At 36.5% G+C, this 23,662-nt stretch overlaps 1 protein-coding gene across 14 annotated transcripts in view; it reads right to left on the reverse strand.

Annotated features, from left to right (window-relative positions):
• The window catches only part of LOC6639197 (protein alan shepard), a 150,596-nt gene that overhangs the window by 9,495 nt on the left and 117,439 nt on the right, over positions 1–23,662 (reverse strand). For 9 of the 14 annotated variants that reach the window (XM_023181705.2, XM_023181704.2, XM_047012040.1 and 6 more), the window contains 3 exons: positions 19,454–19,489; positions 2,905–3,164; positions 352–410 (listed from right to left, as the gene is read on the reverse strand). In XM_023181705.2, coding sequence (XP_023037473.1) covers positions 352–410; positions 2,905–3,164; positions 19,454–19,489 — 355 coding nt within the window. Of the gene's footprint in view, positions 1–351; positions 411–2,904; positions 3,165–19,453; positions 19,490–23,662 lie in introns of those variants that run through there. The other 5 variants (XM_047012044.1, XM_047012041.1, XM_023181703.2 and 2 more) reach the window with 3 other exon arrangements.

The raw sequence follows: 23,662 nt of genomic DNA on the forward strand, positions 1-23,662 counted from the left end.
TTTAAAAGAAGAAAGAGTATACGGACTTTGGCATTATTTTGTACTTTTGATTCTTCTTAATAACAAAAGGAAATTTAATCAAATAAAAAACCATACAAATAAAAATTTATTTTATAAATAACAAATAAATACAAGTTGAAAGTTTTCAATTTAATTTTCCAGTAATTTGTTGTCCATGTTTTTCGCATTTTTGTTTGTTTTGTTTTTGGATATTTTTTTTTTGTTTTTTTTTTTTTTGGTACAGAAAAGACACCGAAACTAATTATACATTAATACAGATAAAATACAGAAGAAACACAACACACATAATATAATAAAAATAATGATGAGAAATGGTGAAGAAAAAAATACCTTTACATTTGTTTGTTGTTTTGTCTAAGATAGCCTTGGTTGATATTATGGTTCCATATCTGTAAAAGAATAATAGAGAAGAGAGAGAGAGAGAGAGAGAAAGAGAGAAACAGTGGGTTAGTAGTGTGGGACAAAAAGATAAGAGTCAAATTGAATATATTCCATATGTATGATGGGGAGGGGGGGGGGGGGGGGGGCACACGTGTGTGTGTGAGTGTGTGTGTGTGTGTGTGTGAGATTGGAACATAATCTGATTATGTCCTGCTCTTTTTTATATCCCCCTCCTCTATATATACCCTGTATAGGAAGCACAGTTCGGGCATATTTCTACTTAGTCTACTTGTTATATACCTTCTATAGTTATAATTTCCACATTAATGTTCAGAGTTAATTATAGAGTACCAAAAAAAGTCGGCATGTTCGTTTGTTTTTGTGTCACATATATGCCAATTAAAGTCTCATTAAAATTACATTTTTTTTCTATTTGCCTTTTGCACTTTTTGATTTCTTTCCGTGAGCCCTGAAAAGTAGGCAACGGTAAATGGAGTGACAGACAGAGAGCGAGAGAGAGGTAGATTGAGAGAAAGAGATGGGAGGAAAAAAATGTCATAAGCGAGCATTTAAATGGCTCATAATTGACTTAGTCTGCACCCCCCTCACACCACAAGCCTGTGCTCCTATACCCCTCCTCCTGTCCTCTATCTGCCCCTCGATGTCCTGGGGGCAAAATTAAATCAATATCATTATAGTTACTGGTAGAGTGCCAGCCCAAGGCTTGGTCTACAGGGGAGGGGAATGGCTGTTGGAGGGCATGGGGAGGAGAAAGAGAGATGAGGTTACGTTTCATGTTATAGTTATAATAACATTAAATCCGCTTATTTTGATTGCCTTCGAAAGAGGGATCACGACGTTGGTGGCTGGACGGAAGGGGACGGACCGCCGAGGGGAGGGAGAGAGAGAGAGAGAGAGAGAGCAACAACAAATTAACCTTCAATTTAATTACTTGGCTTGACTTTCCATTCGCAGTTCGCCCTCTGTCACTGCTAGTACCCCATGCCCCTTGCCCCTTGTCCCCGCTAATTGTATTTAGTTTCATTTCTATTAACATTTCTATATCGTATTATTATTTTTTATGTTCATGGAGTGTGACCAACTAATAACTTATTTCTCTCGTGTTTTCTGTGTTTCGTTTCTGTTTGTTTTGTTGTTGTTTTTCTTTTCTATTTTTTTTAATGCATTTTGTTTGCTCTTTTGGCTATGATATAATGAAGTGGCTAACATGGCGTATGCGTAATATACACATAATAACTAAGAATAATTCAGTTTTAGTTCTACCCCGCCGCTTCACGCAATCTACCCCACGCACCATTCCGCTCACCGCTTTCAGCTACTACTGCTATTCACTCACTAATTAGTGGTGGAATTTTGTACGTTTATGTTTAGTTTGCAGAAACTTGATTACGATGGAGATGGGGGTTTTGGGGCGTTCAGGGGGAGAGGGAAGGATGGGGTTGCGCGTATGGCTAAATTGGGGTAGGGGGTTTATTTTTTTAGGGGTTGGCTTTTTGTTTAGTAGAAACTCAACCAAGCGTAAACGGACTTAGGCCTGCTGCCTCATTAGCAGCAGCAGCAACAGCAACAGAAAGCAAACGATTTGGGGTTGACCCACAGAAACCGAGTAAGAAAACGAGTATGAGAGCGAGAGAGAGAAGGGTGGGGGGAGCAAGCATTGGGTGGGACTATATATGCGAGATAAATGTGGTCCATCAGTAGTCTGGCGAGCAGCAGCAGAGAAGTAAATTAGAAGGAGGCAAATCGATATGCTTCCACACACACTAAATATTCATTTCGGATTAGTTTGGTTTGGTTTACTTTTTCCCCTTATTTGGTTGCTTTTTTTGATTTTGCTCTCTCTCGTTTTTTTTTTTTTTGCCTGGAGGAGTGGAAAGGATAAAACGTGCGCTCATTTATAAGAATCTCTGGGTTGATCCCATTAAAAATTTAACCAAATTAAGGATTTCACCCTCCCACACCGCCCGTTTTACTAAATGGATGAAATCCGAAACGAATTTAACTTCATGTTTTTAGCTCCTCATCAAAAAGTAAGCAATACATTTCATCATTTTGTTTAAAATAGTCAAATGAAAGCATTTAGAGTCCTGGGAGTTTCTAAACTTGATTTGAAATAATTTAAAATCTATTCCTAGTATTGGGTTTCGAAGACAAACATCTTTTAAATTATCGATTGTATCAATTCCTTCATTGTCTATGTCTAAATTATAAACTATTCCTTGAATGAAACCCTCAACTTCACTTCAAGAATTTGGCCATTATAGAAATTCGTTTAAATTATCGATAAATTTGGCAGTAATTAAAAATTTTGCTCTTTATTTTATGTCTTATGTTAGTTCGATAAAGACTATAAATTTCCTAAAGGCATTCTGTTTTGGGGATTTTTGGGGTCTCCCATATTCTGAACTTTGATATAATCTATATGAATTTCGATAAATTGATCGACAAAATAAGATAGATTTGCGATTTGGGGTTACTTACTGTGCACACATATTAACTAGATCCTTGTCAGTTGTGCCTTGCTGGAGTCCGCGTATATAGAGATTTGTCTTTGACAATTGCTCACCGCCGCCGCCCTGTTGATTTTGATTCTGTGCGGTGCCGTTGGGACCCATGTTGGTATTTGTATTTGTTGTATGGCTCAAACTGGTGCTCAATGTGCCGCTCTGTGAACCGGTATTCGATGAGCTGCTCGAGTTGGTGTTGCTTGGTGAGGCAGCAGTTGGTACACGCTGGCCGTACTGCAAGTAGAGAAAAGAGGGGGACAAGAGAGGTTAGCTTAAATTTTGCAAGGCTTGTGGCTTGATGGTGTGAAAATATTTCTATGGAGAAATAAAAGTAAAATATGTGTGTATGTGTGTGTGTATGGCATAATATTAAGCGATTATCGGTTTGCTGCTGATTCTTTCTGCTGCCTTGTGCGCTCTCTCTTGCGAAAAGTATTTTTATTGCAAATTCCAATTCAAATAGCTTTGGCGAGAGACAACACTCACATTCGAGAAGTTATTGAATGGGCATAAGGTAAAGGACACACGGGACGATAACACAATGCGAGAGAGAGAGAAAGCCAACGAAATGCTATGGCATGCTGACGTTTTTCACTTTGCAGGATATTTTCCATCTTCTTTTTGTACGTTTTGGCAGGCGTTGAAAATCCATAAAACTTGTATGCAACAAACAAATGCTCACACGTCCGCACACAGACACACACACACACACACTCACACACACATACACTCAGGGAGACAGAGAGATTGCAAATGTTTTTCTGTTGAAAATTTGCCAAAAAAGAAATGTGAAAAGGAAAATTTAAGCTCTAGAAACAAAAACAAGAAACAATACCCAAAAGAGAAAGGGGTGAGGGAGAGAGGGGTAGGGAGAGAGAGAGAGACCCAGCCAAACTTTCAAACCAGAAAAATCAAGCGACACATTTTTTAGTAGGTCTTGTCCTCATGTTCTTTTTTCGAATTTTGTTTCAGTTTTTTTCATTTTATGCAGGAAAAAACCACAAATTCATTTGCATAGCTTTAGGAGCAAACGTTACTCTCGACGGCTTAAAGGTCAATCGCTCTTTAAATCACAAGTTTTAGATGGCAATTACTTGACTGTTATACGACTGTTATATGTTTGACTTGTCGGTTCACAATCAAAAAGTTAACTCATATGACTAAAGGATATGTGCTATAGAAACTTTCAGTGGGTTATTCAAGGTGATTCTGCATATATTTCAGTTCAGTCAACCAAAAATGATATTGAGGAAAATTTGTCATTTTATCCTCTATCCACTCACCGCCGACTTGTTCTCTCGTTTCTCTTCATAAATTATGCAAATTAAATCCACACACAAACAAACAAACACACACACACATACACACACGCACGCACATACATAAACAAATTGAAGAATGGAAAAATAGCCAAAGGCATTTTGGTGAAACAACAGTTTCTATACAATTTCATTGAAACACAGAAACACACACATACATATGCATATTTGTACATACAAAATACATGCATTTATGTGTGTATTTGTATTTATTATTTTAATAATGACAAAAACAGAATAAAGTAACAACAACAACAACAAAAACAAACATTTTCCGTGTATATCATCAAAATAAACTTGCAACATGTGCAAAAAAAAAAAGCAACTACTACCACAACAACAGCTACAGCCGAATTAAAAATGAAAAACACAAATTTTAATTGCTGGAAAAAAATTATGATTTTCATTTTATATTATTTATTTTCGTTTTTGTTATAATTTCATAGGCAATTGAGCTAAATAATAAATAGAGAATACTTAATAAAAAATCAGAATATAAAAACTAAACAAGCCGATAGTTGGACACCCTTGCGTATACATAATCTAATTAATTTTTTAAAAGATTTTAGTAAAGTATAGAATCAGAGGAGAATCCTCAAGGGAAGACATGAGACACAGTAAGAGAATATACTCTATAGTCATCATCTCTTATGTATCTAATCATATATAATCTTTTCTTCATCCCCACACACACTCCCACATCTCTCTCTCTCTGTTCATTTACCTTTGGGATATAACCAATGATGATGATTATTACATATATATTTCCTCAATATTTTTGCAATCTCATCTTTAGGTCACGTGCCAGAAATATGTATTTATATATGTTCGTAGAACGAACTATGTGATTTATGATATGAATTTGTCGTAGACCGCCCCCGGACTATATAATTCATTTAAAGTCATCTTTGTCGTTGTGGTCATCGTCTTTGTCGGCCTCATCATCATCATCTCTTTGGAGAGATTCTAATGTCTCTAACAAATAAATCAAAACAAAAGCAAATGGAATAGTCTACATTCAAGTCTCCGTCTGTCGTTTGTCTTTACCTTCCTTTGTCTACTTTTTATTCCTTTTGACCATTTCATAAATCCACTCAATCACGATTAGTGACAGTTATTATTATTTGTCCAACTGTACTTAAAGTGCCAACTGTCAGAATTTCAAGAAAAATCAAGCTAAAAGGCGGATGAATTTTATTTTATGACTTTCCAAAAAGCACAAATATAATAATAATAATAATAAAGGAGCAAAAAGGGGGTAGACGAGCAAAAGCCGAAAATCCATATCCAAAATCCGGTCATGTACATATAAAAAGAAATTCACCTCACGTGACTTATATAAATTAAATGCGTATGAGAGGTGTGAGGTGAGCATGAGGAAGTCAGTCAGTCAGTAAGTCTGTCTGGTTGGGCAAAAACGTTGACAGTCAGATAACCGTCAAGACGCAAACCGGGAAAAAGGAAAAGGACACAAGTCATGTGCAAATCGGAATGAAATGGAGAGGTAGAGACATAAGCGTGGGGTACGAAATATTTACCAGATTAAGAGGAAAAAACATTTGTTGGTACTTATACTTATACTTATGCTTATAAAGACAACAACTCCAGATCAAATATCTTAGGCAAAAGAGGAGAAAAAAACTTCAATTATCGGTTTTAAAGGTTGTTCAGATGATCTATATTCTGTTAGGGAAAGATTTCTCTAATCCTTGCCCTGCTTTTCCTTTATAATTTTGGTTGCATTCGTCTGCTTTTTTTTATGGTCAATTATACTTTCACTCTTTGTGATAATGAAAAAGTTTAAAAGAGTTCATTAAACTTGACCTTGAGGCAAAAGTTGCCAGATTATTATTTTCTTTTTTTTTTTTGTTGATGGTTATTGTAAAATTCAAATTTATGAGCCCAACTTCAAGGGAAAGAGAGAGATGGAGTGAGGGAGGGTGATAAGAAAGTGTTTAATTTATATGATTTTCTTTTGTTTTACTCTTGTTGCTGCTCTCTTGTTTTTGTTGTTTGATTTTGGTTTATTAAACGATATCTAATCGTAATTCGACTTGCATTTTGTGTTTAATAATAATTATAATCGTTTTGGAGTTCCAACTTTTCCATGTGTTGGTTGTATTCGTTGTGTTTGTTGCGTGTTGTTTTGTCATTGCCATTAAAAATGGCATTTTTATTTCCATTATGATTATCCATATACATATATATATATATAAATATTTTTTTTTTTGGTCTATGCCATAAATATGTAAACAACTAAAGGTTAACACACATAAACTTTAAGCCATAGAGAAAGATAGAGAAATAGATAGATAGATTGAGAGTGAGAGAGAAAGCCGGAGAAGAAATTGTGGCTTTCGTTTTTGCGCTTAAAGAAAAACGCATGAAATTTTTTGCAAATGACGCAATTTTGCAAATAAAACGGCAAAAAGCAAAAGGCAAAAGCCAAAGAATTAAACAAAAAGAAAACGAGAAACAAAAAAAAAAAAAAAGAAAAGAGAAAAGAAGAAAAAATCAGCCAGTCAGCCAGCCAGCCAGCCAAGTTGTCGTTTGCCCATTTTGGCTTTGGCATGACACACATTAAGAACACGAGTTTGCCTCGCTCCCTCTCTCTCTCTCTGTTTCCCTCTATCTCTCTATGTGTCTCTATGTGTGTCTCTACCCGCTGTCTATGTGATCTTTTCGCTCCCCTTTCACCCCTCTTTCACTTTGAGTTGTAGTTTATGCCATTGTCGTGGTCGTTTTCGTTGCTGTGCGCATAAAATTATTAGAACGATATAATTTCATTATCAGACGACAAGCCAAAAGCAAAAACCAGCAGGCAGCAACAGCAACAGCAACAACAACAACAACAACAACAACAACAACAATAGCCAGGCAGGCAGAAACATAGCGAAATGGCATAAAGTTCATTGGCATATGGGGCGTATGAGTATGCGTTGCCTTCCATTTTTGCTTTCAAGTATTTTTCATCTTTCTCTTTGCGCTCATGTCCCTCATGCTCCCTCCTCCTATTCTTTATGCTTGCTTTTGGTTCTCTGGATATTTATTAAAATACAAAACCGGAAGGTCGCCGCCGTTGTTTCCATATTTATCATCACTTTTCACTTTAAACGTACTCCAAAAGTCGAATGAAATTTCGCAACAATTCGTTTCACACTTCATAATAAATAGAAGTTTATTTAAAGTCAATAAAGTCTCTTAACTAAAGTTCTAAATTTTAATTAATCTCGATATTAGGTGATTTAGAATGATTTTATATCATTGATTCATGCAGATGTCTTCAAGGCTGATTTTGAGTCTGAAAATTCATTAACAAATTCAATTTGAAGACCCCATTGATTAAAACAAGCTTAAAACTAAATTTCGCGAGTCTCCAACACGTAATATAAGTAAGGTAGAGGAGGAGTCTGGAGAAAACGACGTTGAAATGTATCATCAAAAGTGACCAAATTTAACTTGGTTGTCCATTCACCTTTAGCTCCAAGTTACAATTACACAATGAACCCAAAAACCTTACACACACACACACATTGAAGGTCTTGCAGAAACAATGTTTCATTTTGTATTTTAGGTTCATCATGTTTCTTAGTAAAAAGTGTTAAATGCCAAAAGTTTAATCTCTTGTTGGTCAATTAGCTACTTGAAATTCCCAAAACTTATCACAAATTCGATAAAGACTAACATTTTAAACATTGATGTTCATTTTGTTTGTGCTGCATCTTATGGTCACTTGCAATATTGAGTTTATTCCAATGTTTTTCCTTTTCAACCTTCTTTGTGCTTAATTCAATCAAATGTTCTTTAATCTTTTCACTTGCCGCCGCCCAGCTCAGCAGCATCCCCCCCACTCTCACTTCCTTTTCCCCACCTACCGTGTTATACTTGGATGCGAAATTGCTCTCTCGAGTAAAATTTGCACTTGGAATTTATTATTTAATTATTTTCTGCATGTGAGCGAGAAGGGAACCAAAAATTGTATGTAAGTATCTTTGAGATACTAAAGTATCTACATTTTTCTCTCTCTCTGTGTGTGTGTGTGTGTGTGTGTGTGTGTGTGTGTGTGTGTGTGTGTGTGTGTGTGTGTGTGTGTGTGTGTGTGTGTGTGTGTGTGTGTGTGTGTGTGTGTGTGTGTGTGTGTGTGTGTGTGTGTGTGTGTGTGTGTGTGTGTGTGTGTGTGTGTGTGTGTGTGTGTGTGTGTGTGTGTGTGTGTTGTGTCTGCTCAAGCGTTTATATCTTCTTGTCGTTTCATGTGTTTATATATATATATACATTCAAAATATTTTATCAGCATTTCAATGTTTACTCTTTACATTTACTCGAACAAAATTTCCTAAGCCAAATTCAACAACAACAGGGTGGATGAAGGGGAAAGGGGAGGGCGCTTCTTGTCATTGGCCATGATGTGTATGAAAAAGACAAGATAGAAAAAGTAGAGAAACACTCTACACCCCACTCCCTGACCCTCTACACTCCTATTGGAGATTGTTGAAGCAGGCGCCAATCAAATCTTCCCATTTCTCCCACACTTCCTCACTAAAAACCAAAAGCACAATCGTTTTGATAGATTATTTGAAATGCCCAGATGAATATATGAAATGTTTGTAATATTCCCAAGACCATTCCCATTCTCGTCATCATTTCGCGTGTTCGATATCACCAGCTCATCTCGAACCCGCTTAGCCTTATACGCCAGAGAGACTAAAAAAGCTACAAAGAAAACCTCTTCGAGTTCTTTAAAAGCGGCAAAAATGAAAATATTATTCCCCCTGCTCCTCTTTCTAAACTTTTTGGTAAAGAAGAATTTTCGTCAAATTAGTACCAAAAAAAAAAAAAAACCCCATTATTAAACAGTTTAAATTGTATCTAAAAATAGCCACAACAAAATATTATAAAAATTCACTATAGTAATTTTTGTATTTTTATTTTTTGCTTATCACTTTTGTTTTTTTGTGGTCGCATCCGCAACAAAAACGAATAAAACAAAAAAACTCTCTCACACACACACAATGGCGAATAAAACAAAAATATCAAATAATCTCTTTAAAAAAAAAAAAAAGTTTCGTGTGTGAAAAATAATAATTAAATAAGTACATTCAAGTTTTGTTATAGGCCACACACACACACAAACAACACAAAAGATGAAGAGAAACCTCAAACACAAACTGAACAATTTTAATCATTAAATTCCAGAATAAAATTTCAACCTCAGTCATGGTGAAGGGAGGGGAATGGACAGCAATTAAACAAGAGAATCCATTTACTATCAATGAAGGGCAAATTACACAAAAAAAAATATAAATATCGTGTCTAATTTTGAGAATTTCTCAAAGTTCTATATTTCCCTCTCCATTAAGCATTTCGATTCCTTCTACCTTCTTTATTTATTTTCTTTTTAGGGTTATGCAATTGTAGACAAATTTTCCATTATTATTTTTGAATAGCTTTTTCCCAATTTATACGTAAGCCAAAAGAAAATAACTGATCAATAAAAAGTAAAATATATCTTCCATCTCATTCCTTCCTTAGCTCTTTCCGTATGCCAAATTTGAAACAAAACACAACTCTTTCGAAAAGTATTTTGGCTTCTTCTGTGTGTGTAGCAGATTATGTAAATCTAATTGTTAGTTCAACTTTTGTAATTCAAAACTGATGTAAGAGCTGTTTTAATGCTTATCTTGTTTGTATACACATATGATGACATATCTCAAAGTAAATGACTCATAAGTCTGACTGATTAGGATGATATATGTATGTTTGCATGTACATACATATTTATCTATTTACATATATGTATATATAAACGACGCATCGCATCTGCTGTTTATGTGCTAACATTCGATTGCAAAAATGTTTCATGCCGTTTGGGTTTATCTTTAACCACCACCACCCACCAAACCACCACCCACCAACCAATCCACTTAACCCATTCGATTTCTAGTAAATATTTGCATTTAAATGAGCTTCAAATTGACAACTTTTGTGCGCTTACTCCATATATACGTGTTCCCTTTAACCTGCCTCCTCTCCCCCTCCCACTGTAACTGCAAAATTATCTCATATATAGACACAATCACAATCAGAATCGGAATCACACAATAACAATAATGATGTTGATGATGACGATGATGATGATAACACGAGCCAACCACAAAATGTGAGCTACGCACAACCAACCCAATACACACACACACTCACTCATTCCACTAACCTGTACTCATCCCCCCACCCACTATCCTCCCACATTTTGCAACTGTTTTTTTTTTTTTAAAGCCACAATCCAAAGTAACCGCAACAATTTGTACACATAAACAGACACAGTGGGGAAGGAGGAGGGAGGGAAGTAGGTAGAAGAAGAGACAGGAACTCAATATGTATCTATGAGTTTTGATATTGAAAATAAGCAAAATAAGAGGAGAAAAAGATAGGGAAAAAAAATTTTCAAAGAGGTAAAACAAAAATAACAATGCAAGGCCGAGGACAAGGGCGGAGGCGGGGCGTGTCAAGGGTATGGAAGGGTATATATTCAATGGCATTTAAAAAACGATGTAAGCCGAGCTATATACATTTTCATGTCAATTGAAAATACTGGATACAAAGATACACAAAACGAGAAGAAGAAACAGATTGAGATACAAATAATAATGCGGAAACTGAGTACTTGAAGACAGAATAAATAGCGGAGTAGAGCAGAGGGAGAAGCGAAAGGGAGACCAAAATAAAATGCTATACGTTTTTTTTATTAAATTAAGCAAAAGAGATAACTCAATTGAGTGGGCGTATGAGATCTTTATTTTTTTTTTTTTTTTCATTTATTTTGTCTGCTGCAAATGAGCGAAAAGAAAATCCCATGATTCTGCCGCCCCCTCCACCCAAACTCTCTCGCTGTCGCTCTGCTTCTTTCACAGCTCCTCCTCCTTTCCCCTTCCCCTTGCCCTCCCCCTTCGATTTTTCTCTTTTTTTCTAGCTATTATTGCTTATCATTTTGTGCGTCACTAAACATATTTTTTCCGGCACCAGAAAAGAGAAGAGAAGAGATAAGAGAATTATTTCATTTTTTTTTTTTTTAGGTTTTTTCGCTGTTGTGATAAAAGAAAAACACGAACTACAATAACAATAAATCAGTCCAAACACTAAAAACATTTTAGTGCAAATTAATGGAAATTATTTGGAGTGAAGATTCACAACCAATCAATTTGAAGGATCGATCTCTGTATATCTGGCTACAAGGATATTATTTATAAATTTCTAAAAATGCAACAAGTCACAGAGAATTCCTCCTCTCTCTCTCTCTCTCTCTCTCTCTCAAGCTATTTGCTGTGTTTCTCTCTCTCTCTCTATCTGTGTCTTTTATGTTGGTTATTTGGTATCCGTAAATTTCCCCATTAATTGATGATGATGACCCATACAAAAGAGCAGGCTATGAAGTGGGAGGGCAGAAATGGGTGGAAAACACTCTAATCGAACTGCAAGTAAATAAGATTTTAATTGAAACCTTTTAGCAGGAAATGGAATATTAATAGAACTTTCTGCTGTTGCTGCTGCTTTCTCCATTATGATGATGATGATGACGATAATAATTTAGTTTTTGAATGATGAAATATTATTCCATTCTAGGTATAAATTTCCATCAATCGTTTTGGCAACTAATTTTCCAGACATTTTACTCTTCCATCTTCCACATTTCTTCTTTCTGTCCCTTCTGTTTCTCTGTCTTTCTTTATGTGCCTGATTGGCATCTTGGTAAATGGCATTTGGCATTTTTGCCAGAGACTGACGAGCGGGGAGGAACGGGAAGAAACATTGGCAGGTATAATGTGACCAAATTAGTTAGTTATGTCAATCAAAATGTTTCGGCTAATTCAATTGGGAGGGAAAATAGTCAGCATATTGTAAGATATATTGGGCATAAAATATTCCAGAGGCGTAAAATGGGGGAAAATCAATTTTCGTTCTCAAATGGAAAACGGAAAAGGCAACAACAACAACAACAACAAAACAACATTACTCTAATTGGCATTTAATTAAGATGAAACTTGCTTTTATTGGACTATTTTTGGATCAAATGGAAATTCATTTAATATATCGTATGATGTTGTTTCTCTTCCGCTTCTCCCCGATTTTTTGCTGTTGTTTTGTGCCTTTCTCTTTTCTTTCGAGACTTTAATCTGTGAAATATTTTTTATCTATTTTTTGTTCTGTTTTCAAATTCTAGATCTTTTGCATTATTTTGTTTACTTTGTTTTTGGCTCTCATTCTCTATGATTCTCTGCGTTGCTTTCTCATTTTTTCGATCATTTTTTTTTTTACCAGTTTTTTGTTTTTCTGGGCATTTTGTTGGAATTATTAATTTAATTTGATTTTCTTAATATTTGATGACATTTTTTTTTTGGGGTTTTTTTCTTTTTTTTTTTTGCCTTGAACAATTCAATTAAAATCGATAAAATGAAAGAGTGAGTGAGTGACTGAAAGGGGGGGACAGTTAGAGGAAGGGGAAAAGTAGGTAAAATGCTTTTAACCCAAAGGTTAAAACCTCTTCTAATGCTGAGTAATTCGTCGCAAGAGGTAGAGGAGGGAAATCAAGGGACGTGGGGAGGGGGCGTGAGTCCCAGTGAACCCAAGCTTCCCCCCTTTCTCTCCGTTCCTCATCATCACATCTTCAGGGTTAAAGTTGAACATACTATCTAAGTTGGCCATTCCTCAACTGGCCCTACCTCTCCCCTCCCCGTGGCCAACTAACATCACAAACTTATATTCTTTCCTCTAGCTAGCTCTCTCTCACTCTCTCGCTCTAAAGAAAGAAAAACCACTTAGAGGAGAGCCAGCAGCATTTTAGGTTTTGTGCTTGACTTGACTTGCTTTTCAACTAAGTTTTCCTTTTTACCCATATGGTTGGGTTGCTGCTGCTGCTGCTGCTGCTTGCTTGACTGAGTGCCAACCAAACAGGGACGGCGGACGACTGACTCTCATAAAGGGGGTGAGGGAGGGGTAGGAGGAGTAAAAGCTATGGAAGTGGGCACACTTCCTGTCTGACACATACTCAAGCCACGCACGCAGGCAATACATGAGGATGGTGATGATGAGGAGGAGGAGGATGAGGAGAATGGGGAGGCGGGGCATGGAGTTGGGTGGAGATGTCAAGAAACCGCTTTGCTTTCTTTTTTGTCAGCTTGCAAATTAAATTTAAATACCCGCATAGAGCAAAAGAGAGAGAGACACACACACGCACACACAAAGAGTATAAAAGACAATTGTGCGAAAGAGATAGGGCGAGATTTAAGAGGCTACTGTTTAACATTTTTCGTGTTTCTGTGTGTGTGTGCGTGTGTGTGATTGACACTTGTGTGTGTCTATGTGCTGAGTGGTTGTCCGCCACCATCCTCTTCCCTATACCCCTCTAACTCAATCGCTCTCCCTCTTCCTCTCTCATGCTCTTGTTCTGGCTCTCTTTGGCCCTCTTCACTTTGAGTTGGTCGTGTGTTTGAGTTAAGTGTTACTTCCGCTATACACACGCAGCTACCTCCACCTCCTCCCAATCTCTCCCTACTACCATTTCCTCTCCTTCAACCCTCCCACCAAAGCTGTCTTTTTTTTTCCTTCCATTGTTTTGGCATTCCTTCCATTCATTTTGTTCTTCTTTTTGTATAAATTATTTTTTTTTTTATTGTTGTTATTGTTTTTAATAAACTTAAAGCATAATTAAATTTGAATCTTTGTTTAATTTGCAACAAGAAACCACTTTGGCTTCTGCTTCACCTCCATCCCCCCTCCCCCTCCCTACACACAGAGCTCCCCTTACAATGCACTTGCCATTCCCCGCCGCCGTTGCGACGCGTCGTTCTCCCCTTTCTTCTATGTATATGCTCAATCTTCACACATAGTTTGCCGCCGACTTGGTTTCCGATCACGTTCAGCAGCTTTAGTTGATTTATATCTTTCTCCTCTCTCTCTCTCTCCCTCCAACCCCTTTTCCACCTATTAGTACTACACTTGACCAACCTTTCCCTGGTTCGCTTTTTCGTCTTCTTCTTCTCATGTGTTTGGGTCGAGTTTTGCACGTTGTCACATAAATTATTTCATTCGGTGTGTTATGTTTTTCTTTTTTTTCCCCCGTCCCCCCTTCGTTCTTCTTCCTCTTTATTTTCTATGCTGTTTTTGGTGCAGCAAAAAAAAAATATCATGTGATTAGTGGTCAGTGCTAATGTGGCAATGCTGTTAAATATCACGCACCATATATCATCATGTAATAAATACCAAACGCAAGCACCACACACCACAGCAGACCAGACCACGGCACACACACACACACACACGCCATTACATTCCATTCCCCTCCCCCATTCTCCTCCTCCTCCCAATCAGCTCATGCATGGTCAGTGTGAAATTAGTTGGTTGGTGAGGTGATTATTTTCCTCGGAGAGGGAAAACAACTATTCTTTAAGCCATTCTTACTTTGGATATCATTTGGGGGGCCACCAAATGGTCCTAGTCCCATTAAAAACTGTTTGTAATACCAAAGAAACACTTTGAATTCCGTAAAATAGTTTCCAGAACTAACTAGTTCAGTAACTACTGATAGAAATGCCGTGGACTTTGCTTAAGGCTTTGTTGGAATGAGTCAAATTCTTAAGAACAAATTAAGCAAAACATCTGGCAATTGCGATTGGAGAACAGATATGTGAAACTGAAATAATAATATTAGAAATACCAAAAAATTCCAAATCTCATTAAGAGTTTTCTTCCACTACATAAGTTAATATACCGCTATAGCAAAAGAGGAAGAAGAATAAGCTCATAGATGAACTCTTGTAACAATTTTTGCATAGAAACCGACAAACTGTTTTAAAGGGTTTAAAAAAAAAACAAAAACTTTCAAGTTCACTTAAAATGGATTAACCTAGTTAGTTGGTTAGTTAGTTAGTTAGTCTAATACAGACATTGCGTGGTGAAATTCCAACAGGGAAACCTTTAGATTAGATTGGATTGAACTAACTCTCTGGGCAAAGCATTTTGACAATTAGGGAAATGTAAATGGGCATTTCTCTCTTGTCTCTGTCTCCATTTCTTTGTCATCTCACTCAGCCGCAATAACCTGACCCAACACACACCACACATACACACAAACACACAAATGGAACACATGGAAAGAGGGAAAACACTCTAGAAAATCAACAAAACGCTAAATGCAACTGCTGCTTGCTCGCCGGAGGAGATTGGGAAGATTGCTTAGGTCTACTTCTACTTTGGTGTTAGTTCTGCGGACGATTAATGTGTGTGTGTATGTGTGTGTGAGTGTGTGTGAGGGTGAAAAAAAGGATGGAATTCGGGGTGAAGAGGGGCCGTTTGTAGACAGGTAAAGTACACACACACAAACACACAAAATTGTTTATCACTCATACGCCACATGGACTGCAGAGAGTGAGTGAGTGAGAGAGGGAGAGAAGAAGGCAGATGGCGTTGCCACGAGACAAATGTGTCCCCTGAGCAACGATGTTGCCGGCGAGTGCAAACAAAACGCCTACGTTAATTATACTAAACAACAACAAACAGCAACAACAATAACAAATGAAACTTAACAACTATGGCAAACTAAAGCCGCAAGCTTAATCTGTATACATATAGAGTGTGTATGTGTGTGTGTGTGTGTGTGTGTGTGTGTGTGTTTATGTGTGCCTGAGTTTGAATGGAAAATGAGTCATTTGAATACAACCAAACTGAATGCAAAACGCAAACGAAATTGACCTTTAGAATTTGTTGTTGTTCTTCTTCTGTTTTTTGTTGTTTTTTTGGATTTTTGTTTTAACAACAAAGAGAAATAGAAAGAGTAGGAGAGGCAGAGAGAGAAAAAGAGAGAGAAAAAGGGGGAGTAGGAGATGACGATGATGATGGAAACTCTATCATAATTCAATAAACAACGAGAGATTGAGAGAGAGTTAGGCAAAATATTTGCATAAATTTCAACAACATTTCCACAAAACAAAAAGTAAACATAGACAAAGAGAAAACCATTCTAAATACCCTCTCTCTCTCTCACTCTCTCCCTCTCTTTGCACGCCTATTTTGCAGGGTATACATGAAGAAATCTTTGCTTTCCTTTAGTCATCTCTGTCAACTAAATTGTGCAATTTGAGTTAGCTTGAGGTATTTCAGGCACTTCAAAAAAAAACTGCTTTATCGCGGGTCACTGGACTGACTGCAGCAGGTGGAATACACTACTTTCTTTTCAATTTCAACCATTTGCTGGCAATCAGAATTAGAACTTGAAAATGAGAAATCAAATTGATTGTGAGTCACAGCAGTGTACTCCTCCTACCACCCCCCTCCTCCATCCCTTAGCATATTGTATGCCGGGTGTTTGGTCACGTCACTTGATCGCCGATCCGAACCGGATTCATTCAGTGATACAAGAAGACGAAGAGCAGGAGGGGGGAGGAGTAAGTAAAAGGGTTGGTTGGTTGGTCGGTTGGTTAGTTGTCGATTCAAGTTGACATAATATTTTTTTCTGTATTTTTTTTTCTTTTCTTTTGGTTTTTTTTTTTTGCTGTCAGCTGATAAAACTTGTTCGTCGCTTATCGGGAGGGGGAAATATGAACGTGCCTTGTGGGTCTATGGTTTGGCGGCTACTGACACCACCTTCTGTCCCTGCCCCATCTAATAGTGTGCCCCTTGCTCTAAAGAGTGGAGCAGTGATTACACCTTTCTCGATATCACTCTCTCTCTGTCTCTGTGAATTCTGGGAATTTGAACATTTTGAACAATTCTATTTTGTTTTCTATATATTTACAGGTAAATTTGTGAGCAAATCAATTATATCTACAATAATACAATGGAAATGCATTATGAACTAGTTCCAATGAATTTTGTGTGACGTGAAACACATTAAATGCTGTTCAAACTGGATATATATCTTGAATTTCTGAGAATAAAGCTTATCCAGATTTTTTTGCAATGAAAAAGTTTATCATTTTCGCTCAAGACTAATTTTAAACTGCATCAATAAAAGATAAAATGTATAACATTTAATTTAAGTGCAGATCAAAGTGGATAATAATGATTATTTTTTTTATTAACCATACAAAAAACCTAGAAAAAATCGATTGCTAAAGAAAAATTAAGGAAATTTGAGACTCAAGGGTCAACTAACTAAACCTTTTTAGTTAAAAAAGAACATAAACATTACAATCAATAACTAAAATTTGATACTTTTTTCGTTTTAAAAACGAAATAAAATATTTTACCAAAGAAAAAAAAAAGATACAATTACACTTAAAAAAATAACCGAAAGAAAATGCGAGACTTTTTAGCTCTTTGTTTATATATATTTTTTTTGTATATTTTATTTCACATATGTGGGTGTATGTGTGTGCCTGCCTGTGTGTGTTTATTTTTATTATTCTTTTTTTTCTGTTAGCTTGGCGATTTTTCTTCTTTTTTTTTGTGGCAAAAAATATGTAAATCCAAAGGCATAAAGCAGGAGAAAATTTCTGACTCAAAAAATGCTAAAAAGATGAAGATGAGAGAGACAAAAAACCAAGATGGAAAACGAGGAAAATCAGGGGCAGGGGCAGGGCGGGGGTAGGGAAAACCGTGTGAGAGGTGAGGTGGCGGTTCACATTTACGGTTTTTTATATCTTTTACAACTTTTACTTTGTTACAGAAATAAAACAAAGACTCAGCAGAAGTGGCAGAAGAACAAGAAGGAGAAGAAGAGACAAGCAGTCAGAAGGAAGAAAGTGAAGAGGGGGAGGAGAGACAGAGAGAGAGAGAGAGAGAGAAAGGCATAAACCCCTGAGGGTTTTTCGCCAGGTTAACGATGTGGAGTGTTGAGGGCGTTGGGGTGAGTGCAGAAGGTAAAAGGTGGGTGAATGGCAGTGGGGTGGTTCCCGATTCTCTGCCAGAGAGACAGAGATATATATGGAGAAAGAGAGAGAGACAGACAGAGAGCGAGAGAACCAAGTCGAGAGGGTGCAATGACTTTGTTGCCCAGAGAAAGTTTTACACTTTGTGTAAAGAAATTTTCATTGTTGCCCATTTCTTCTCCTGTATTTTTTTTTTTTTTTGTCTTCTTGGGGTTGATTGCCAGACAAAAGGCCCCCCCTCCACCCCCTTCTCCTGTTTCTCAGAAAAGAAAGGGTGCAACAATAACCAACAAATTTCTCAACGTCAAAAAATAAGTTGCCCTCTTTTTTTTTTACCGTGCAGCAGAAAATGAAAAGCAAAGGCTTAACCTTGGACTTCACATTTAACGCCAAAAAGTGCACTGGCCATGGGCGTGGAGTGGATTGGTTTGATGGGGGGTGCGGGGTGGGTATGGTAGTGTGTGGGGTGGGCGAGCGGGGTCCTAATCAGTTGTTGTTCTGTCACGCGTCCCGGCATCGGCGGCATGGCATCTGTTATTTCTGTTGCGGGGGTGTACATAAAATGCGATCCAGAGAACACAAATGAACAGACTTCGCATATAATCAGTTCTCTTTTCGTACTAGGCACGGCACTGCCCGTCGCTAACTCATACACACAGACACACACACACACTCACACTCATACAAACTCATATGCAATCTGGCAACTGACTCATGATACCATGTTTTATTTTTTTACCCAACAACCAAAAAAAAAAAAAAAAAAAATGTACCCCAATGCTCTCTCTCTCTCTCTGTCTGATAAGCTTCTCGTTTTACTTTTGGTTTTTTTGTGTTTTTTTTGGCAAATAATAAAAAACCTACAAAAACGGTTAAACCCCAAAAATAGAATACTACTTTCCTTCATGTATTAGTGTGGCTAACTTAAAATTTAGAATTAAAAATGAATAACAATATTCCAAAACTATAAATCAGAAAATGGATATCCCCCAATTGTTAGCTTCATTAGAAAAATTATCCAATTCTTTCATTATGAATCTATGTTCAGCAATTATTTCATTGCTCTGGCAAACCTAGAATAGTAGTGATTGACCGCAAACTAACATTAAAGCAGTGCACAATGCTTTATTCAGCTCGTTTATAGGGTAGATTTTAGATGTAGGGTATTAAAATTGGTATTAAGACAGACTAAATCGTTTCGTTCATTCAAAAGGTTGAAAATATTATTCCGAATTCGGCAAAGTCAAGATTTTTAAGCGCAATCTCAATTGAAAATTTGTAACATTTGTTTTTTTTTTTTTTGGTCTATTGTTTATTGCATTATTTGTTGTATTTTTTTACTAACCTCAATGGTGCTGAGCTGATTAACCCACTGGTAAGCCTAAAAACAAACAAAATGACAGAAAAAAGTCGAAACATGTGAGTTGGTTGACAAAATTTTTCGGTTTAAAGGTTAGCTAAACTAACCAAACAAACAAACAAACAACATAACAAAAACGCTAATAAAACAACAGAAAAGCAACGACAAAGAGTATGAACAAAAAAAAAAAAAATAATAATAGAGTACCGGCCAAAACTAAATTTCATTTGACAAAGTTTACATACTCTTAAAGCTGGAAAAAATGTTTTAGAACTTTGCTTAAAAATAAAAAATTTCTATTGAAATGATGGCACTTTTTCTGCTTTAAAGTTTAAAAAAAAAATATTAGGAAAATATTTGGTTTTAGTTTCCGTTTGGGTACCGGGAATAGACTTTGTCCCAAAGGGTATAAAAAATCGAACATTTAAAAGCAATTAAGCAAATGGATGATGACTCCTCGTAGAGAGAAAGAGAGATAAGGAAACAATAGCAATTAGCGGTACTTTCCAGCTGTAAAAGAAATCAGCTGATGATTAGCTCTTTAACAAACACACACACACATATCTCTGCCCCCCAATCGCCACCACCCCTTCCACCTTTATACTATATTTTAAACATTCATTCTCTCTCTTTCTCTCTTCTACTTCTCACATTTATTTACTCTTTAGACTTTTTTTTTGCGTTTTGTTGTTGCGGCGGCTAAAAAGCTTGAAATTTAACAAAATTTTTAGTAAACTTTTTTTTTTTTTTTCTTTTTGTCTATATAAAATGATGCTTTGGCATTTTGTCATTTTTATTTTATTTCTTTGTGGCCCCCGCCGAAAAGTGGCTAACCTTTAAATGTCTGAAGAAGCAAACAAACGCAAAAATGAAAATTCAACAAAAATTTTAACCAGACATACAATACACATACATCACACACACACACACACATCAAAATTGACTTTCAGATACCCAGCACAGACTGTATTCCAAGAAAACTCTAATAATTAAATATTAAGTTACCCAAAATCGAAAATATTTTATCGGTCTATCTCCTTCAAAAAAACATCATCAGGTGGAATCTATATAGATAACTAATTCATAATTGTATACTTTTCATAATGCTGTTCAAAATTAAGTATACCCTTTCTTTTCCAAGGTATTTAAGGCAAATTAAGATATAAATTTGCATACATACATATATTAAATGCGCTAAGAATACTGAATTGATATAATTCTTCTCTACAGACATTGAACTTTTCTATATGGGCGTATGTAGGCGAAAGATAAGAGAAGAAAGTGTGGGAGAGAGAGAGAGAAGAGAATTTTAAATTTTCCATTTTTCCTTTTGCATTCTTTCAAAAATTTATTACAAATATTTTCTTAATTATAAATATATGTACATATATATTTTAAATTATATTCGTTTTTATTTACTTTTTGCTTGATGTTTGACAGCTGCTAGAGTAGAGGCTCTTCTACTGCTGTTGCTTATTCTTCTTCTTGCCTTATTCAGTTGGTTCTTCAGTTGGCGGTGTTTCACTCACTCACTCACTCACATATATGTATGCAGCACAGAGAGACAGTGTGAATAACGGCCGAGGTGGGTGGCGGGAGGGGGGAAGGTAACACTCACAGGCACAGAGACACACACAACACACACATAGAAAGCTTTTGGGCTGTTTACAAACTTTTGCGACGTTTTCAAGTGCGACGCTAGCGGCGACTGAGATGTCTCTAATAGAGAGAGTAAGAGAGCGGCGACTGCGACTGAGACAGCGACTGCGAAAACAGCGGCGAGAAGCTTTAACTATTTTTTCTCTATGGTGGTGTTGGTGATGTTGTTGTTGTTGCTTTAATAACTTTCTATTGCTATATTTATACAATAATTTTTTTTCTATACACACACAAATGTTGCAATAATGTGTGTAAGTGTGTTGCTTCTTTTTTTTTTTTTAAATAAATTTATATGATTTTTTTCTCTTTTATTTTTTGTGTAATTTTGTTGATGACGACAGCTTTAAGCTTACTCACACATGCATAAAGACAGGACACACACAGACACACGCGCGGCGCAGCACACAGGCGGAAAGAGAGACGGAGAGAGAGGGAGACAGTTTGACAACAATTACAGTTAGAAACTTCAGCTGATCTCTCTTTAACAAGAACAAACAAAAAAAAATAATACCAATTCTATCTATATAATTTATATATAAATAATATAAATTTCTATTAAATTTTTACTTTTTGCTACACTTTTTTCTTCTTTCGTTTTTTTTTTCTTTCTGCCTATTTAATTTCTTTTGCCGCTTACGAACTTTGAAAAACGCAAACAACCGACGTACGTCCGCTCACTTCGAAATCCAAAAAAAAACTGCGCGCAAAAAAAACCAAAATGTATTAAAGAGAATAGAAAAATATTCTGTTAACTGTCTGTTAGCGCAACTAACAGCGTACTCACAACGATGGCGTTAACTAACAGGGAATGTTAGTAAAGGCGGCCGGCAGAAGTATTCGCTCTTTCCCTCTCTATCTCAAGCTATTGGCATGCGCAGAGAGCGCGTTTGCAAAATGAATGAATGGGCGGCTGCCGAAACAGAGAGAGAGGGGGCGAGAGCAACAGAGAGGGGGCGGCAGTATTAGAAAAAGCGCCGGCTCTCTCTTTCTCTTCCGTTTAGAACAGAGACCGGAAAAACCAAAAAGGCTGAAGGGCGGGGGCGATAAATACATATACATGTACATACATACATATATAAATGTATTATTTTTTTTATTAATTTTATAGCGAACAGAGAGACAGAGAGCGAGTCGGCTGACTCAGTCGCTGAGCAAGCGCCACCACCCAAAAATGAAGGAAAAAGAAAAAAAAACATGCACGCACACAAACATAATTTGCACAGTGGTTCGTAAACCATTCGTCACAAGGCGGCCATTCATCAATGTTTCTCTCGCTTGCTCATACTTTCCCTCTCCCTCTTAACCATTCTCTCTCTTTCCCTTCGCGTTCGGCAAAAAACAAGTGGTTTTTATTTTGTTTTTAATTTAAAATTTTGCAACTTTTTTTTTGTTTTTGTTATTTTTTTGTCTTTGTGTTTTTACAATATTCGCCGTCTGGCATATCCACCGTGAGAAACAATTTTTGCATCTCTCTCGCTCTCTCTTTCTTACTCGCCATCTTCATTGACGACGACAACGCTTTTCTCATCTTCTTGGCCTCATCAGCTGAGCCGCTTGGCCGGTTTTTTTATTTTATTTAAGCCAATTTTTCGCTTCTTTTTTCATTTTATTTTTCTTTCTTTTTAACCATTCTGTTGTGCTATTCGGTTGTCGTTGTTGTTGTTGTTGTAGTTCGTGTGAAATTTTTGTTGCAAGCTCGTAAAAATAAATCATAAATATGTTGTTGCCTCATCTCTCTCCCTGCATCATCACTGGCAGAAAAAAAAGAAAGAAAAACCACCCACCTGACGACTGACCACCTGCCTGTCTGTTTGCTAGTCCCCCCCCCCACACACTCACACACACACGAACACCCCTCTCTCCCATCATCTCCTTTACTCACACCTTTTCAAATTTTATGGGCGTTGAGAGATGGGGAAGGAGCGGCTGGTTGGTATCCATTTGATAGCATTGATTGTGTGTGTGTGTGTGTGTGTGCGTGGAAACTTTGAAATGTAAAATACAAAGAATAGAAGAAAACGCCACAGAAGAAGAAAAAACTGTCAAAAAGGAAGCGGAAGACGAAGAAACTGACGAAGAAGAAAGCGAAGAAACCGAGAAGGAAGATGAATTACACACAAAAGGACTTTTGTTAAGCAAAAGCGAATAAGACGTAAAAAGATGACAATAAATCAAAGAAAACATACAATGAAGAATAGAACTACAAAGAAGAATTTAAAGTTAAAGTTTATAAAAAAATACAAGAATCAACAAATTAAGCTCAATCTTAAAGTCAAAGTATTAGATTTTTAATTTCTGGAACACAAAAAAGAATTCCCATAAAGTTTTTAAATTAAGTTTATTTTAAAAGTATTTAACACTTTTAGGGGAGTTCCCAACCAAATTACTACATCTATGTATGTAATCGTCTTTTATTCCTATACATATAACAAAATGTATGATAATATCGATACTAAGTAGAGACTAGAATGTAATTAATGAATTTCGTTACCAGTCAATTAAAGAACCCTCAATTAATTATTTTCCTACTTATGA

The sequence above is a fragment of the Drosophila willistoni genome, assembly GCF_018902025.1.
Source record: "Drosophila willistoni isolate 14030-0811.24 chromosome XR unlocalized genomic scaffold, UCI_dwil_1.1 Seg144, whole genome shotgun sequence".
NCBI classification, from domain to species: domain Eukaryota; kingdom Metazoa; phylum Arthropoda; class Insecta; order Diptera; family Drosophilidae; genus Drosophila; species Drosophila willistoni.